Source organism: Astatotilapia calliptera, chromosome 17 (assembly GCF_900246225.1).
Source record: "Astatotilapia calliptera chromosome 17, fAstCal1.2, whole genome shotgun sequence".
Classification (NCBI taxonomy): domain Eukaryota; kingdom Metazoa; phylum Chordata; class Actinopteri; order Cichliformes; family Cichlidae; genus Astatotilapia; species Astatotilapia calliptera.
The window spans coordinates 11777321-11797723 of NC_039318.1; the positions used below are offsets into that span (position 1 = coordinate 11777321).

The 20403-nt window shown below is 41.5% G+C and overlaps 1 protein-coding gene across 2 annotated transcripts in view; it reads right to left on the reverse strand.

Moving 5' to 3' along the window:
- syde2 (synapse defective 1, Rho GTPase, homolog 2 (C. elegans)) overlaps positions 1-20403 on the reverse strand; it is a 48921-nt gene that overhangs the window by 25441 nt on the left and 3077 nt on the right. For both annotated transcript variants that reach the window (XM_026146299.1, XM_026146297.1), the window contains exons 2-4: positions 12434-12735; positions 11682-12078; positions 418-1553 (exon numbers count right to left, since the gene is read on the reverse strand). In XM_026146299.1, the coding sequence (XP_026002084.1) occupies positions 418-1553; positions 11682-12078; positions 12434-12735 (1835 nt within the window). The remainder of the gene's footprint in view (positions 1-417; positions 1554-11681; positions 12079-12433; positions 12736-20403) is intronic.

A 20403-nucleotide genomic window follows, 5' to 3' on the forward strand; every position in this document is an offset into this window, starting at 1 on the left:
CTGCTATGACTACAGCAACCTCTTAACTCTGAGCCTCTTTCTCTGAATAAAAGAGCCAGTTGCCTCAGGAAGCCAGAAACTCCGTGACATCATTAAGTGTGCTACGTCTCCTCTGTCCATTCAGTTCATGCCAGTTATTGAGCCTTCCTGATGGCTGCAGGGTGTGTGCTCATTTCATGGAGCTAAAAAGATGCTGTGAATGTGGAATTATTCCTCCAGCCATTCTTTCCCTCCTATTTTAAAAATTATTTCTAAAATTGGACATTACCAGCCTTATTTAAAAATGAATCTGACTCATTAGAGAAGAGGATTAGACTATATATATATAAGCATGTTTCAAAACAGAGATATTGTACTTTTATTCTTATTTTTTTGACAAAAATTATTTGGGGAAAACGAGAACAGAATTACACTCACCTGACAGCCTCTCTTCTCGATTTCATTGATGCATTTGCTTATAAGAAGTGGTACCATCAGTCCTGAATTTTCCCTCTCCACCACTCGCCACACCTCCACACCAAACACCTGTGGCTCCCTGTCTCCATCTGGACCACCGTTCAATGAGTTCTGCCACTGCTCCATCAGACTCAGCTTGACATAGATAACTCCACGTGGCTCCAGCTTTACCGCCAGCTGGTGGGAACGTGTCACTCTGAAGAGAGCAGGCAGTACCACTGTGCCATGGCAGCAAACACGGTTGCGTCTGGGTGTGGGCTCCCAGCTGAACACTACCAGCTTCAGATGTTGGGCATTCTCCAGCTCAATGTTGAAGGTGTGGTCCATATCTAAAAAGGTTGTTCGGCAGGTGAGGAGAGCGGTTCGTGCTTTGTTAACCGAGTCCACCTGGATGGCACAGTAGACATCTCTAGAGTCAATACGTGGGGGTTTGAGGTCCTCTGCTCCATAAAAATGCAGACTCATCAGTCCTGAGATGTACTGGCTGCACTTGGGCTGCTCTGAGAAGCTGTAATGACGGAAAGCATCAATGTCCAGCTCTGTGCCGTTGATTCTGGAGTTTCCACCTCCTCCTTCTGTATCCTTGCCTTTTCCTCCCTTCCCCTCTCCAGACCCATGTTTGCCAGATTTGGCCACCAGCTCTGGCGAGTCACCATCGCTGAGGTAGCCACCTTTACTGGCAGACTTTGAGCTACCACTGCTTTTCTTCTTATAAAAGCTGTGCTGTGTGGACACACTGCTATCCAGGTGGTAGCGTGAGATCACATTACGGCTAGCCTGCCCACCCCCAGATGAAGCTAACCGAGGAGGCCCTGAAGTCTGCAAGACAACCTCTGACCCGCTGCCATTTGCTTTTGGAGAATGGGCCCTCGGTTCTAGCTGACTGCTTCCATTGCTGCTGCTGTTGTTTTGGGTCCCCTTGACGCTGAGCTTACGGCTTAGCTCTGGGAGTTTCTTCATCTTCATGGAGATCTTCCTGACGGTACGTGGGGACTTGATCTTGTCTGGGAACGACCAGTTGATTGAGCTGCTCTTCTTGGCCGGGTTTGGGCTGGAGGGAGGTGAAAAGCTGGCGGTGTTGGGCAGGTCAAGACAATCTACAAAGGAAATGACAGGACAAGAGAAAATGTGATTATTCTTTCTTTGTATTTTCATGTTTATTTAGTCATTAAGGTTGTATTGGTACCACACAGGTGCAGGAATAGGGAGTGCAGAGTTTGTGTAGTATTGAAAGAAATAGACAGGTAACCATCAGTCACAAATTCTTTAGGTTACTGGTTCCCCAGGATAATTTTACTTAGATATAGACAGGAAAAAAAATATTTAAAATCAAAGGCGTGAACCATAATTTACAGGAAAGTGCTACACCCTCACAGCACATCATCAAGTGATTAGGTTTACATGAAACCCAGTAATCCAGTGACAGACACATATGGGAGGCAACGCTTCATATAAACACTTCAGCACTTTATAATACAGCTACAGTCTATATATGTAGACCCAAGCTATGTTCAAGATAATTAACGGTTATTATGAAAAGGGTTGCTGAAACGGATGTAATATTAAAAATTTTAATATCTTTCTGAGGTCTCTTTGCAATATATCGTATTAATTCAACTAAGCACGATGGAAATTTTAGTGGAATCTCATTACGCTTCCAAAAGAAAGAAAAGCAGGGAAATGTCTTTCCGGAGACACCAGCTGCTTCAGGGCTGAGGTAGAATTACTCAGTCATTATTCAAGCTAGAAGATATCCATTTGGGGTTGACCTTGTAGGCAGCTCTCGCCTACCTTGATGTCTAAATGAACATGAAGATTTCTGTGTCTATAGAGTGTCTGACAACCACTGTTTAGTCTACAGGACTTAAGCTTTCATCATGATTTTCTTGTATGGCAAATAATTCAAATATTTTGGTCTATTTTGGAGAATTTGCAGTAGAATTTAAGTTCAATACGGACACAGCTGTTAAGGCTAATGTGTTACCAGTTACCATTTTTGGTCTCTTTACTTGCTATAAACTTAAACAGTTATTCCCTACCAGTCATTGGTACTAACATCAGTCGCTCTGTCTCCTTTCTGTCCTCTGGGTCTGTCTGAGCCTTCTTGGTTAAAATAGCTGACTGTATCTGAAAGCAATGCCAATGACTGACAAAAACCCCAAAAGAATTAGCTGCAGGCTCTGCTATTAGGAACTCACAACACAAGCCACCCATTTCAGATCCAGGAATCTGATTCATAGTTCATTTGAATTTTGAACACTTTCTTGTACTGACAACAGCCCATTTGTATATTCTTTCTATTGGTTTGAATTCAGGTCCCCACAGCCAAACACACTGTAATCTTCCAAGCCCCAAAAATCTACCTGGCAAAAAAACGGAACGAGCTGACACAGAGTCAGCTACGATTTGAGTGATTAAAGTGGAATATGTCAAATTATGAGCATCCTGCCTAGTCTGCCCTACAGGAAGCTTGAACCTGACTTACATAACTATTTTCTGCTTTCAGCACTCCTTTAACAAGATTTCCTCCATGGCTTACCTGCCTTTTTTAACTAAAGAGCTGATACCTCACTGCATGGGTCATGGAAGATTAAAGCTGAAACACATGATTCAGAGAAGGAATTTACTTTTTGAAGGTCTTTTGATGAGTGTTTTTAGATCTGGCCTAGATATTAAGCAACACGAGTGAATAGCTCCTCAGTGTTGGCACTGAGAAGCTATTCAACCCATTCACACTATATTGTATTGAGTTGAGACTCCTTGTTTAAGCCACTAATGTAGTTTTGGCTAATTACTTTCTCTGAATAAACTCTGGAAACAAATAGTGATGTAAGAGACAGAACAAATATGGAGAGAGCGACAAAGTGAACAGAGGAAGAAGCAAAGAGCGCCTGATCCTGCCAACTTCACCAGTTCTATTTTTCTGAGGGAACCCGCTGTGCTATTCTGGGGTGAGGGCCCACGGGTGAAAAGAGGGAGGCAGAGGAGGTGCAACAGGATGGAGAGAAGGGTAAGATGGGGGGCAGGAGCAGGGCAGGGTGTAGCCGACAGATGAGGGACAAAGGCACCCCTTGTCCAGGCACTCCGAGGTCTAGATGGACGACTGGAAGGCTGGCAAGCCCACTGGTGAATGTACAAAATGAACACGGCTGTTCTCTCACATTCCTCATCAAACCATGTTTACACTCCTTTTAGCCCAGCTCAGTAGCCTTCCTTGTCACAGCTTCCTGCCTATAATAGACATAGAGGTGCTCTAAGATGGGAAAAAACGGGTGGAGACCACTGGTAGTGCAAATACACCAAACATCAGGGGTAGTATACAGAGAGCTTTTGGGAGGAGTTTAGAAGTGAAATTCCTCGTGAAAAAACTATTTTGTTCTCTTATAATCTGATTTACAGTGCGGATCAGATAGAGTACAACTAGAACCCGTATTGGATTGAACCCACGGGTTTTTGTATTTGGTAAACATGCATTTAATACAGGCTGTACATAAACATTGAGAATTGTCACTTAATTTACAGTAAAAACAATCCTGTCTCTTGTTTAAAGTGGTAACAATACAGCCACAGGAAAACAACACATGTCAGGCAATATCCTTGCTAAAATAGGCATATGGCTATTTGTTTTACAACACTTTATATAAGACTAAGCATATATCTGATTAAGGAAAGTAACTGTACCGTTGCTGTCGAGACAATGCTTGTACTACTAGAACCAAACATGGTATTACATTAATTATAATATTGTAGATTCTGCTAATCTCTTAGTTTGGGCAGCCTCAACATGTTCAAGTTAAGCTTGAAGGCAAAATGCACCAGCGTCAAAAGATTAATATGAGAAATATCTGAGCAAGATTATATAAACAAGGATATTTTTAATAATTGTGTAGGAGCATCATGATTAGTGTTTATAATATCAGTGATTTTTAAAAGTGAAATATTGGCATTGTGTTATTAACACAGATAGCTGATATTAGCTACACTTTTATGCGGCATCCGTGCACACGTCTTGAGTTTTGAATTTGAATGAAAACGTTTGTTTCTAATCAAACTGTCATCCCAGTAATTATTGAACATGTGCCAGTGCAGTAAGGACAGCTGTTGCATCATTGCTGAATTAAAACACAGGACAGTAGAAACACAGCACCCACGTTTTATGACCTACATTAGCTCATTTACCTCACTAACAAATGCCTTCACCTTCTAGAGCGAGAATCATCAGTTCTCTGCTGCTGTCACATTCTTTGGATAATCAACATGGACCGAGGCAACACACACTAATCCTAAAGGTAATAACACTTGCACTGTGTGACTGTGGCACATACACACACATGAAAGCTGTGTCTGTAGCCTCTGGCCTTGTGGCAGCAGCCAGCAGGGTAACGTGACACCTCACAAGCTTAGGTTCAGGGGCGATGACTTGACACCCAGCCCTCCAGGGCCATGTTCTTAGGTCAAAGGGCAAAAGGTCTGCATTCTTCTGGAGGACACCTGAGCTGGCTAACTGTGTCAACCTCCAACATTTTATCATGGACATGCACCCACCGTATTACTGTAACACAAAGCAAGAGTGCTTTCATAAAAACACGCATAAGCACATGCCTTTCCTGATCCTGCTGCCCTCGGCCACTGACACCTCTTAACAAAGCTCAGGAATTTATGGCGATGCTTTATCACAGTACTGGCACCAGACAGGTGTAAGAATAGGGAGTGTAGGGTGTGGGTGCATGCGAGGGAAAAACAGTTCATTGCCAAATACACCTGACAGCAGACATAAGATAACCAAGATGGAAATAATAGCGAGACAATATGAAGTGTCTTGCAATTAAACAATTATCAGGCACCTGGTCAGCAAGAATGTGAGACTGTGTATTAGCCGTGTGTGTCTGACAGTGAACATGAGAGAGACTATTTGCTCTGCATATACTCTGATAAGCCTTGGAGGGAGACAATAATCTGGAGTTCAAGATTGTAAAATTGCTGGTATTCACTTGAGTGCATGTGCCCGTACAAGCACGTCTGCCAAATGTGCATGTGTTAACTGTTGAAACAAAAAGGACCAGGTTGTGCTAACAAACAAGGGGAGTGTAAATAAACTGGTGAATGGCATACTTGTCCTGTAGTTTCTTTACCCGGTGACCGAAGCTCAGCTTTAAGCCGCTTCCTCTCCCCCTTGGCTCCAAATCATTCGGTGTTGGAAGGCCTTTCAGCGGCTGCAGGAGCAGGGCCGTTTCATTACAATGGTTACAAAACCTCTGCTAATATATCCAAGCATGCAGTCCTCCTCGCTAGCACAACATGGCCCCCTGCCAAAGCACTCCTCATGTAGCCTCACTCGCCTACTGCTGCTGGCCTTTTCTTCCTCAGCTGTAACTCAAATGACAGAGAGGCTGCTAATTCTAGTCAGCCTGCAGCCACATCGGTCTCACTACACTGCCTCGAGTGAAAAACATACTAGAAGATATGTGGTAACTGTTGACATGCAACTCCTTTTTTATCTAAAAATAGACATAAAAAAAAACCATGTACTGCACAGATATAATAAATGCAGTAAAAAAATATCAAATGCTCATCACATAGGGTAAGTGAAGAACGTTACTCAGAGACCAAGTGATTTGATAGCAACGTATAACACAGCTAAAGCAAGAATGAGAGAAAATGCCGCTGCTAGCATCAGAATTAAATTTCATTCATGGACTTAGCCACCGTGAAATCACCATTTCACTTGTGGGAGGTTTTTTTTTGAAAGTTCAATGTTAGCATTTTGGCAGCCACCATATTTTGGAAGCCTAGAAGTGACCATTATTGGAAAAGAGGGCAGAATGCTAAGTTATCAACTAAAGCTAGCAACTAGAGCTGTACCATACTGTCCACAATAATGCCGTGGTTATCAATGATATGGGAACACAATGAGTTCACACTGACTGGAAGCAGCGTGCCAGCATACAATGATGATTTAGTACCTACGAAGGGAGCCACCATGATAACCTCCAACAAAGCGTGAGAGAACAAACAAATTATTATCATTTGGGACAGAAGCAGAAGAACACAGAGTCTTCAGTGATAGTAGCTCATTGGATAAAAAAGAATGGAAAACAGCTCTCACTTTGTTTGCCCTAATGCTACTGCTGCTTTACGATAGCTCCGGTAAGTGATAAAACATTATTCAGTGGGTTTTTTTCTTCAACATTGTCATAAATATAATTATCACAAATGTCCTTGAAATATTACGATATGCTATATCTCCCACCTCTTCTAGCAAGCTTGGTTAGCATAGCCTGTATAGTTGAGTCATACACTGTGCATCCCGATTCAGGCGCTACATCCTTCACATCTGGAAGCTGCTTACAGCATAGCAAGGCAATGAATGTGGCCCACAAATAGGCCCTTATTTTCCCAGGTGGATGCACTGGGTGGATCCTTCATGGTCCGCTTGATCCCAAGATTGGTAACTGTTGGTTTTTTTTAATGTTTAAAAAAAATAGCAATGGTTCAAGCAAAGTGGTCTAGGAATTCTCTTTTAAAAAGTAAGTATTGTATTTCATATCACTCAAATATCCACCAGTACAAATGTTGAAATAACAAAGAAGCGCTAAATTTTGCTAACAGTATTGGTTATGCGAGTTGCTACTTGATGCAGTTCAGGTCCTACATGCTTTAAAATTATTTACTTTATAATGTAAGTGGTTCAAAAGCTGACTTTAATTGTACCTGGATTTAATCTTAATTTATACCAATAATACATCTTGGTTTTCACTCAGCTAGTTTTTAAAAATTAAAATGATGGTCAAGAGGTATAGCACAGTGACTCAAATTTACATAGGTGAAGCCTAAGACAGCCACCAGCTACCGTCCACCGTCTGCTGACACAAACAACCCATTCGGTCACAAACAGGAGCTGAAGTGTGAGAGAAGGTCAAACGCTACACTCAAACTAGCTATCCTGTTTAAGGAGCCTAATTATTTTATTGGACAGCACTGTGTTCATGGAGTCAGATAATTAATTATGAAGCAATACAATGAATTTATTCCTTGTGAGGATTTTTTACTTTTAATATAATATATGAGCTTTGGTTTAGACTTGTGCTTGGAAAAAAACTATCAAGATTAAGACATTACATAGGCTCTGGAAAATTGTGATGGACATCTTTGAAGTTTTGAATTTTTGTAGTTGGAAGAAAACTAATCAAGTTAGAAAAGAGTCGTAAAGCTTTATGAACTACCTTTGTGTGACTTATGACCTCCAATTTATGTATATTTAGTTACAGTATATAAAAATTCTGCTTTCACTAATGTTTTCTCCCCTAAAAACAGAGACCAGAAAAGTTTTCCACAGCTGCTCTGGTGCTGAAATGAAGAACAGAGCAGAAAGAGAGAGCTATGAGAAAACTATGTGACCTGAACTTCACATCTAACATCCGGCTAAGGAATCTGTTCTGGTTTTGAAGTGCGGCCCTCACAAAGTTGTTGACTTCCTCCAGACCCAACCATGCAATCGTCAGCATAGATTAGGTTCCCAGTTTCAGCTCAGAGGCGTGAGCTCTCTGTAACTTGCAACCAGGGCCAACTCTCAAACTCAACTGCCAGTGTGACCAAAACATCCCCCAGAAATAGCTCTGATCCCATTCTGAGTGCTGGCCAAGTCAGATTCCCCAAACAGGCGCTAAAGGGAACAGCAGATTGGGAACACAGCAAGCTCACCACCCCCAAAGTCCATCAATCATTATTCTCCATACAAATAGAGCATTGAAATGGACAAAAAGTCACTCAATAGGCAGCACACGAGGAGTCTGGAGTGTATCCGGTGAGAGGGAAAAGAACCAGCCAGCCGAACAGAAGAAAACCATGGTCGCAAAGAGTCATCTACATCTGCACGGCTTCATTAATTCAACAGATGCCCCTATTCACACTCAATCAATGAAGGGACTGTCAAATTTCTAAACCGGCAGATAAAGTGGTGTCTGTACGGTCTCATTTTCACAATGAATTGGAAACAGAAAACAGAAAAGATGAAAAAAGTTGAGAGTGACAGAGAGGCTGGACTGAAGAAGTCTGGGGCAGCACTCTTCTTGAATTTTTTTTTTTTTTTGTAGTTAAAACCTTTGTAAATCCTAGATCAAAGAATATATCGTAAGTGGCACGGGCACATTTAGAAAATGTGGCCAACCAACCCATTACGTGGTAACTTAAACACAAATACAGTAGATGTGATAAAAGATATGGCTCATGGTGGCGGTTATAGTGATGTTACTACCAACAAACATGTGTCTTTGCTGAGGTTTAGTTAAACATATTATTACCTATAAAGAGCCACAGTAACATACAAATTGCTATAACTAGGTTGGAGGAGGTTTTAGCCCTTTAAAATGTGGAGTCCAAGACCACATTTTTAATAACGCTGGGAGTGATGGGAATGGTCACAATGGTAAAGCTGAGGCTTCAAAACCGCTCTTCAGAAACCAACAGCTGATGCTACAGTAAACCCTCTTATCCAAATATAGTCTCTGTAAACTCCAGAAATAAGCAAGACAAAACGGTCAGTATTGGGATTCAGAATTCTAGACCACAAACCAATATTCAACATGATGGTGGTGATGCCAAACATTTACACGCAATCTATAATAAACACTGAAAACAGGTAACAAAAAGCAACTTCAACTGGCTCCGTTCAGCAGAAAAGAAATGTGCTTACCAACACTTCTAAAGCTAGACATTTCTGCCTGTTCACAATCTTTCAGCTAAGTTGACCTGAAGGGTTTGAGAGTAATCAATCAATCTTCCGACTCTGCAAAATTGGGGAACGACTGCAAGCAATCGACGGCAACCACATGAAAAAAGTGCCGATGCGTTTCCCTCAAAGCTATAAAATGCCAAAGTAAGTAATATGTTAATCAATATTCTTCCAGATTCAGCAGATACTTACTGATAATTGTGTGCTATAACACAGACTAATGCACTTAGCGTTTTGAGGTCAGTGATGAAGCACATCACTCACCCAGGAAACACTGTTTGGTCATTATCTAGGCTTATTTTGAGGAATGGAACAGTGGGTGAATTGAAGGAGAGCTGTTGCCCTTTTTGCTGCCCACCATCCCCCAACACTGCCTACCAGTTTAAAGTGGAGGAGTGCGGTGTCATTCTGCAGCCCTAATGCACATAGCAATTTCTGAAGGGAGAGGAGGTTTCTAACTAAAGATGAAGAAAGACAGTGAAGCTAAACTAAAAGTCCCACTGCATCCACAATGAATAATCAACCAGTAGCCAGTGAGTGTTTCCTCTCTGATGACACGTACTCGAGCACGTTGCTCTTTTTTTTGCGGCGGAGTGTGGGATGGCGTCGACGAACCCACAGGAATCAATTGCAAAGTCAACAGGCAGCAGAGAGGGAGGCAGTTCCGGAGCGGGAGGGGGGGGGGACAACACTGCTGTTCTCTTGTCTCGTTTTCAGGCAACGAGTAAACCAACAGTATCGCACATCTTCTACTGACTGCTCCCAAACTGCATTACGGGATGTAAATGAGGAACAGGTCTTTGAATAGTAGCATGTTGCCAAACATTGGAAAAAAATCTACTGAACAACGCAGTCCGGCCTCCACTTATGTCCACTCGTCTGCTTATCCAGTTTCCTCTGTGCTGCAAAATGGCACAATGGGTCTGACAACGAAAGGTGCACCAAAAAAAGAAGCTTACATTTAATTAGTGCAGCATGATTAGTGCTTTTCCTGGGCTGGTACACTGAGCCTCATTCTGATTTAATCCTAATCCTACAAGGAAAGTCTCTCAGGGCAGAGAGTTTTGCTGAGCCACATGTGATGTCAGCAAGAGCCAGGATGAAGGAGTTTATCATACGCCAATCAAAGCCTGTGTCCTTGTCAAGAGCACATTTGTTAGCCCTCACCGAGAGCTCAGCGTCTCAGTGATCATGACTTTAACTCTTAAAAAGCTGGCGTAGCCGTGGAGGGAAAAGTTTCTGCTGAGCTTGTTAAGACACCTTCACCCCTGCTGTGGAACTGTTGCTGAGAACGCTAAAGCTGAAGCATTAGATTTCCAAACCCAAAGCATCTAGCCTGTCTTTGTGCTCACACAGCTAGAAAAAAATGGCTGTTGCGTGCCACAGAAAAGCATTGCTAAAAGTTGTAATTATAGGCTCAGCTCAAGATGTGCCAATTGGTTCAAACTACCATGTTGCCACATCACAGAGAACAAAAAGTCGGAAGTTAGAAAAAACAGACCAGGGCTTATTAAGAGACAGGGAGCCGTGTGCTGGCTGTCATCATCATGTCGTCGCTGTAGAGCAGAGTTGTCAATGACTTTCAAACACACGAGTAAATAAAAAGCGCAGCAAGTGAAAAAGACAGAAGGCTACGATTCATTTATATCTGCAAATAAATCTTTAGGTCTTGAATTTGTTTTCTGTAGGAGAGGTGTTTCAATGAGCCATAATATACAAAGTTCACTGTGTGTGTGTGTGTGTGTGTGTGTGTGTGTGTGTGTGTGTGTGTGTGTGTGTGTGTGTGTGTGTGTGTATTAGCTGGAATAACAAGTAAATTGATATTCTTTCCTCTCAGGAATGAATTAGCCAAGAGGAATGAATTCCTCTGTCTGTCTAAGTTTAATTTATGAGGGACACTGATGTGCAGCGATGAGATTTGACAGCCGTGGCTCCTGTCTGCGCCGATCAAAAGAGAAAGAAGAAGAAACTCTCCTTGTCTGGCTCCTTATTACAAACTTTTGACTTATGTTAATTGAAAACTGGAGATTTTAAAACCTTGAGTTGCCAATTTGGATGATTTAATCACTTTAACCTATTTGTGATCTTGACCAGTTGGTATGAAATGAACTTAAATAGGATTTTGAGAGGAATTTCAGATTGCCTCTCTTAGTGCACCTTTTTTTAAAATTACACACTCCAGCACTTATAGATGATATAAGAATTTCTATTTGTAAGCAGAGCCTTTACAGAGCTGGGAAAAATGTTGAGCTTAAAAAAGTCTGTTTATCTGTTGACTGGTAACATTGTCAACACTAACTTTGATTAGTGCTCAAGGTGTGCACAACTGCAAAAATCTGCCGAGAGAAACTGGCAAAGCGACAAAGAGTGTAATTGCCCTTCAAGCATCAACCACAGAAAATTGGTAGGGAACAAGTGAGTAAAGAAGCTGATGAAAACCAGGAAGTGAAGTTAGAATGTGGGAAGGTGTGGGTGTCTTTTTTTTCTGCCTTACCTGTGGGTCTGCTGCTGGAAGGCCCCCCCTCCTCCTGAGGTTTGCACGCGAGCATCTGCCTGTGCGCATGTAGTACCTCTGTGGAATGCACAGCATTCCCCTGACTTGCATCTCCTGAACCGCCACCGAGGCTTTCCACGAGGGCCTCTGGCCCACCACAGCCGGATCCATCTAGGGACTTGCCACCATGAACCAAATCAGTCCCTTTGCTGGACCCCCTCTGGGGTTCAGCTCGAGGAGGGGCGGTCAGCCCTCGGGAGCGTTGATCAGAATTGTTTTGCTCATCTTCCTCAGGTATGGGATTGTACCAAATTTCCCCTTCGTCATCTGCATCGTTTTCCTCAGCTGGGTCCATGCTATGAGGGTGAGGAGACACTTTTGCCGGACTAACGCTGACCTAAAACGACACATTTTCTTGTTAAACTTTGCCAGAAAACTGCTGGTTGCATTTCTGCATTAGTATAAGACTTAATGGGAAATTAGGCTTATTTATCTAGTTAGCTCAACTTAGAATAAATTTGGAAGCATCTAGCTACACAGTTTCAGACTCTCAGATTCTCTTATTATATCATTTGTGGGTTTATGATGACACATTATCTTTGGGACTATTTCTTTGTTTGTAGCCTTAAATGAATTCGGATAGAGCCAGGCTAGCTGTATTCCCCAGTTTCTGTGTTTTTAGCTAAGCTAACTGGCCAACTTTTGCTTGATCTATAGCTCATCTTTTTAAAAAGAGAGACCTCGAGGCTAACCTGCGGCAGCTGCAAGCGAACCGGCCTAGGGGGTGCTCCCCTTGAGGGCCTCAGATGGTCTGGGGAGGGACTAGGAGAAGGAAGTGGCTGATGGAAACCCTGGCTGCCCTCCTCGTCGGCTCCCAGCATTCCCTGAAGCTCATCCTTAGTGCACTGATTCTTCCCAAGTGAGCTCTGCTGCAACCAGTTGCGCTTCTTGGAGACAGTGATGGTGGTGAGCTGTGGCCTCCATGATGAACTCTCGTTGGTCCTGCCCGCCTCTCGGCTATTAGCACAGGAGGTCTGGACATTCTCAATGAAAGCTGAGGGAAGCAAGAGTGAAGAGAGTTACAGCCCCATGCCAGCAGACAACTAATTTTCATCCTGATCACTATCATTTAAGTAATTTCTTAACTGCATTGAATTACAGGAACTGATCTCAGGCTATTCATGTCATGACAAGATGAAGAAAACATCTGTATCAAAAAACCACAGGTGAGGAAATGTGATATTTTACTATAAGCTTTTAGATTTCATCTCGTCTCTCTCTCTCGTCTGTGTTTTGAAGCCACATCTTTGATTTGTCTCATTTGATTTCTCTGCTTTATGACTTTTGGACGGACCATCGTTAAATAGCTTTTACACCCAAAGTCAAACTTTCAATCACACCACTACAATCCCCTGCAGCACCTCAGCTTTTTTAACCTCATCTTTAGGATCCTAGTTCATGTGAGCTTCAAGAACGTGTGGGTTCTGAATTCAAAAACGAGATGGAAAGATGTGATAATTGCTGGTGTTACAGCTGTGAAAATAAAGAGGACAGGACGTGTGGAGAGGCTGATGGTGATATGTGCACAGTGTAAAAAAGCCAAATAATAGAGAGATGACTCAGTGCCTCGATGGCCCAAAGAAAGGAACAAAGGAGCTACTGCAAGAAAGTTTTCTCCAAGCAATCAAAAAACACCTTTGCCTGTAAATCAAATGCCACGCTTTTTTTTTTACAAAAGTTGCTAGCAGATGCAGCCGGAGAAAAACAACTTGTGCGCATGTGTGTGTGCATGTGTGTGTGACAGGGAGAGTGAGGTGCTGAGGGCAGGGTCTTGCTTGAACTTGTACAGCAAACTCGTGTAAAAGACTGTTTTGATCCTCAGCAGCTAGCAGACGAGCCCCTCCGCATGCTATAATGACAACATCTCTTTTCCTCAAGGAAATACATTTCCATGCATGTCAGGCTATCCGGCAAATTATAGACTTGAGAACATTTTCACTTTACAAAATCAACTTTAACAGTATATACACACTTGACTGTAGTATAAATATCATCTAAGAGAGGACATTAAAATCACATGCCATAACTTCTACTTAGTAAACAAAGTTTTTCATGCTCATTATTATTATTATCATTGTTAACAAACTTGACATTAGGACAAAGACACAGCATTTGCTTTTCCCTGGAAGTCAACCAGGATCTCTGAACAGTGTCTCCCGCCTTTCCAGTGATCTACGCCATTATAAAGCAATTGTTGTCCCATAAACATCAATTATGTAGTTCCTCTCACCAAGAAAAAAGTGGGAGAAATAACTACTTGGAGAAAACCAATCACATCGCTCTCTCTTCTCTTTCATTTCAATTAAAAGTGGCCCCCAACCCCCGGGTACTGGTCCGTAAAACGTTTGGTACCGGGCCACGAGAGGAGGCCCTCTCTCGGGCCACCGGTTTATTAAAAAAAACATTATTTTTAATAACAATAAAAATAACATTTTTTATTTTTTTAAATCGTTTTTATCATTAACTCGATTTCCCTGGGTTTTTTCCCGTGTTCTGTATAAATCAATAAATCTTTGTTTTTTTTGGTACCGGTTGGTTTTATTTTGTTGTATTTATCCGTGACACCTTAAAGGCAGGTCTGTGAAAATATTGTCAGACAAAAGACGGTCCGTAGTGCAAAAAGGATTGGGGACCGCTGCTATAGGATGTAAAGCACATTTTAAATTTTTGTAGTTTTTTTATTACTGTGTCTGGAACAGCAACGTGTTTGCGTTAGCCTGGTTTGGGCTCTTTAAGGGCCTGAAGTTTAGTCGTTTTAGCCTGTGCTGACTGCCTGGAGAAAGACAAAAGTGTACTAAGCTAGTGGTGATGCACTGAGCCCCACGAGTTAATGCGTAGACCTAAGCAGCCAGCCTCTACTAATCTGCTATGGTTTATATTCAGAGGTTATGGCAGTTCCTTATTACCCTTTCAACTGAGCCTGCAAGAAGTCTTTTTACTTATATTTGGAAATTTATGAGGGGAAACCTTTTAGAAAGTACACTACAATGAAGGCGCCGACTGTAAGCTATAGTTTACAAAGGCGTGGTCTTCAAAAAGGATTTTTTAGCACCACGAGATGTTCAAAACTTCAGCCTCTTAAGGCTACAATTGTTAGTTTGCATGAAAAACTCTAAATTGACCAGATGAATTTCAAAAAATGGGAATACACACATAGATTGTAGGAAAAGCAAGAAAAGGATTACTGGTGTGGGAAAGACATGATATGAGATGGGAGGAACATTTAGGCAGAATGGAGGAACGATTATAACGACCAATCCAAAGCTGCACAGCTCACTGTGTGCTCAACCTGGTACCGTAAGACTACAGAGAGGTGAGACAGTTGTGCACAAAGATTTTGTCAGCATGCCATCTTCTTTAAGGGGTCTTTCATAACTGGAAGAGGAAGCGAGTTCTGACATGAACAGCATTCCAGACCACAGCTCCAGATTTACAGCCTGGCTGCTGTCTCCTCGCACTGTCACACTCCTTCACATGAGTAACACCTCGCCCTGGCAAACAGCAGCCTGCTGCGTTGACTTAATAAGTGAGACTTTAGCCATTTTCACTCTTGTCACTCTTGCCGGCCTTTTCCTCGCAACTTTTTTACACCAGCATTTCAGAATTTGAACTGCAGAACATTCAGTCTTGATATTAAACACACAAAGGAACTTGTGGGTCTGCCTTCCTTGAATGACAATCTTCATACCACGATTACACTTAGGGTGCCAAATGAGTCAAAAACATATCAAAATGAACAGAAAACGTTGGGCGTTTTGTTTTTCTGATGGAACAAGAGATGCAAGGATGCATCTAATTTTAGGAATTAGCATTTCTACCACAATATCCTCAGATTTGTCTGCAAAATTTGCCTGCAAAATTACAGAGAAGGTTAGCAGCATTAAGCTGTTTCTATACTTTGTACCTACTGCTATATAGAAAATAAGCTTTATATTTTTAGCTGTTTGTTTGCCATTACTTTTGTTTTAATGTTCATGCTCGATAAATGGGCTATTACTGTTAACTGCATCCATAAATAAGCCATTCCTCATGATGACTGGGTCTTGAGCTTAATGTCCTTTATCTCTGTACTGAACTATGAAAAAAACACTATCATCGTTAGCCGTTATTCTCCTCCTGAAGCAAGAATGTTACCAAACCTTATGACAACCACCCTGAAGGTGACCACTGGCCGTGGGTTATTAATCGCTAGAGGAGTCTTGGCCAGGCTTACCAACTGCTTTTTGAGTCGTGCTAGAAGCAACTGAAATAACCATCATACTACTACATAACGCATTATGAAACAACAAAACAGCAGCTTCATCTTTCACCAACATTTTACAGCCTTCTGTTACAGAGTACAAATTAACAGACCTGGAAAATAATTCTTAGTTTAAAGTCTGTTTATTCAAAGTAAGGTAGGAAAAGATTTTTTGTCTTGTGAAAATTAGCATTAGTGAATAAGCCCCTTTCACTCATTCCCACTTACATTGCCACATAAAGCAAGACAGCCTTCCAGAAAAACAGCTCTTTTCCTCTAGTAGCACCCAGTTGCAAAATATTTCCATACCAGAGCTAACACAGCCTGTCTGCCTCTGCCATCATTGTGTGTAGATAATGTATTCATTGTAAGGCAAAAAAAAAATCACACCTCTGACCTGAAAGTGACAGATGGTACACGGGTGCATGTCTGTGGGTGGAAATTAAGAGAAAAGGAGAGGTGGTGCATGCACTGAAAGGAGTGTCGTGTTTGTCTGAGGTGCTGCAAGGAATGCACCTTCCTAAGAAAAAAAGAAAAATCTTATTTACTTGATGTGCTGCTGTGGACCTGTGCCATATGAGCCTGACAGTAGACTCAATTATATTCATGCCTAAATCTTCTGAGTGGCTGAATCATTTCTCTAAGACAAAGCGCTTGATCCACTTTCCCATAGGCTGTTCTTTTATTCCCTAAATTCCTTCTTTATAGAGGCTCCTCTTTTGATATGTGCAAAACACACCAGCTAGTTCTCACCTCCGTACAGACAAAACTTTGTTGTGAATACAGTTTCAGAGCCTCCTTCAGAGGGAATCTTTTGCGGTGTGCCATAGATTACTGCTGACCTTCATTCATATGCTAATGATGATTCTTGGTGTAGATTTTTCTTTTTACAGGCAGGCAGCGCTGAGATCATCCAGGGTTGCATCACATGTCAACACTTGTATCCTGCTGAGGTGTCCTGGCATCGTAGCCTGTTCCTAATGCCACTTCCACTTCGGTATGCTGGCTTGAAATCCAAAATCTTTTCTATGTAGTGCTTGTTTTCCTGTCTTATTGCTTCTGTTTAAAAGAAAAACTGATCAAATGCCCCCGAGGAAGGACGCTGTAAGATAATTACCCAATTAAGCTTGAAACACTTGCAATCCTAAGACAAGTCCCTAAAAGTAAGCGAAAGGCCTTTCAGGAAAGCTCTTCAGCCCTTAAGCTGCCACCTAATTATTACAATCTACACCAATCAGCCACAACATTAAAACCACCTACCTCTTTGTGTAGGTCCCCCATTCTGTCACTTAAACTGGGGTTTCTCAAACCTTCAGGAGCAGGAAGCCCTTGTACAGAAGAACATTTTCAAAGGCCCCTACATAAAAGTAGAGCCTGATTTATTGGCAAGCCGATATCTCTTGTTATTACCATTTATAACAACCAATAAATAGATATTTAAAAAGTAATGAAATGACACTAGAAACACCGTTGTTATGACTGTTGAGGTTGCTTGTTCTCTGATATAAGCAGAGGCAGGCAGATTGTAAACCATTAAAAACAACACATGACAGATGTTAGGGAAATCTGTTCGTTGTTTGTGTTTCTGAAAAAAAATCTCAGCTGACATATTGGTACATCCTATTTTTAAAATACCACGGAAAATATCATCAAATATCATGAATCAGGTTAAAACTTCTATATCAGTTGGTGCTCTACATAAAAGCCTTTAACATTCTTCAACCTAAATACTTCAGACACATCGTGTCACGTTAAATGTCTGCCCTTCTCTTGGCAAGCTCACTCTAGAAAAATTGATTTTCAGTCTTAATTTCAGGTTTCTACTAGCCCAAAGAAAACCTGGCTAGAAGTTAACAACCCACAACATTTACCAGAGATCTGTAGTCATTCTCTGTCAATATTATGGTATCATCTGTTATCTGGCCTTGAATGAACCTCAGTTTGACTGCTGTTGTGCTTCACAGGCAATCAACAGATTGTTATGTCGCTGATAACCTGCAGTTGGACTGACCGTGCCTGGTAGAAAGACTAACGTAGCCCAACAACGTACAGGTTAACATAACATTTCAAAATCCTCCCCATGAATGCCAGGGACCAAGGATTTCCATTGCATTGAAACAGTATGATCAATGGCATTTATTTCAAATGTCATTAGTTTTAATTTTCACTGTAGTTAGTATTGTTTAGCTGTGATCATCCTCATCTTAATGTTTGCCCCACCTCTGCAGCAGATACCATCATCTGACTCACACAACTCATAAAATCATCCAGGAATGAACCCAGATGCCTCAAGTTTCTCCTTCATCACCTGATCTGTCTTTAGAGCTACCATCTTCCATAAATCTGTCCACATACAGACACCAGACAAGACAAATCACTGTGAAAAACCAAAAACCCAGCAGCTCTGTAACAAGGTTTCTGGCATAATGCAGAAACCAAACGCCGCATCGTTCTGACATGACTTGACAGCAGTCGAGTAATATTATATTACACCTGCACTCCCATCTAAGCTTTGGAGTTAGGAATTCGGGTTAAGCAATGCTAAACAGTATACCTAATTCACAGCATATTAAATGTGATGCTTGACACGTTATTCTTTTAAAGAACAGTTCTGGAGTTAAGGAAATGTTGGTCTCAAATGTTATTGTGAACAGTCTCATGTTAATGCTAAAGGTAATGACATTGCAGTTAGCATAGCTTAGGACAGGAACAAAGGGAAAACAGCTAGCATGAATCTGCCCATCCACAGTTCACTTACCAGCATCACTTAAGCTCACTGATTAAAACATTACATCTGTTCATTTGTTTACTCTGTACACTGTGCATTTATTAAATTATCACATCAGAAAACCTGATGAAAAACAAGATATCGCTTAGCATATTTCATAGCCTACTCTTATAGACCTTACATAACATTGATTACTGGGATTTACAGGTGCTTGTAGGCAGATTTTGTACATGAGAGTCAGACTAGCTGTTTTCACTAAATGCATTAAGCTAAGCTAAGCAAACTACCTGCTGATTGCAGCTTCATATTTGAACTTGTTATATTTTTCTGCTTCGGAAAAATATGACAAGTTGGTGAGTGTTGGAGGTTACTGGCTGCATCCAGGAGAAATTGGTGGATAAGAGGCTGCTGCACCATGATTGCTTTGGTTGCTAGCATATTGCCATGGTCACCCATAGTTTATGTGGGAGACAACACTTGCAGTTTACTTTATGAACTACAGTAAAAGTTGAAAAAATACAACACAAACTGGAAACAGAACAGTCACCTTCAAAGTAAACTGCCATCAACCTTCAAAACCAGTCAGGAAATTCACATTTTTCCCTTGCAACAAGTGGTTGCCAGATAGTTGGGGACTGGTTTCCACACACGTGTGACCGGGGACTTAGAAACACTTGACTCAAATGAACAGAGGGCTTAAAAAGAAGTAAAAAAAAATAAACAGTCTGCCTCCCAGGAGTGAATCTTCTCTATTTGTGTTATCTATGGCTCAGTCTCAATATCAGCTTTGACTGACACACCACTCCTGAGCTCAGTTCTGGCCAAAACATGACACCTGGATACTGAATGCCTGCCGGCACACCTGCTGCTCCACTGCAACTAAACACAACGAAACTATAAATCCTCACACTGCAAATACAAACATGCACACTCACAGCATAGATGTGCAAATGCATGCTTGTGTGCACAATATCGCACACCCACACATAAGGAGTGACACACAATAATGGACACTTTTCTTTTACAAGAGTAATTAAAGGACAAGTCAGGACAAAAATAAATTAGCTATAGTGTAATTCAGACAGTATTTTTGTGCTACGATTTTAGGCTGAGGTTTAATTTCCAAATAATACTCACAGGGGAGGAACTGGTCTATTTTTAGAAAGTCAGAAATACATAAATAATTCCACGAACCAAGGATTACCAATGAATTCAATTAAGAGCTTTAGGCCAAAAAAAGCATTTAACAGGAACTTTGCAGCTTTGGCATCTCTTTCTTTCTTTCTTTTGTTTTTTTAAATGGGTCTTTGTATGGTGTGGAGGCCCACAAGGGCAAGATAAGCTCACGGCTGACCTTAATAAATATTTAATCACTCTTCATTTTGTTCATTCATGGTGGTGAATTAAGTGACACAATGCAAACATGTTAAACAACAGGAATGGCATTCTAAATATTCAATCCAAGGTCTCTTTAAAATGCAAGTTACCATGGAGCTGTCCAAAGCAAATGACTGGGGAGGAAGGCAAGATGACAGCCCAGCCCCCCTTACTCTAAAACAAACACACACACACACACACACACACACACACACACACACACACACACACACACACACACACACACACACACCACTACCACAGAAAATAACTGCAGTGGCTTCTCTCCTGCTTTTGGATTTCTCTGGCCACAGCTG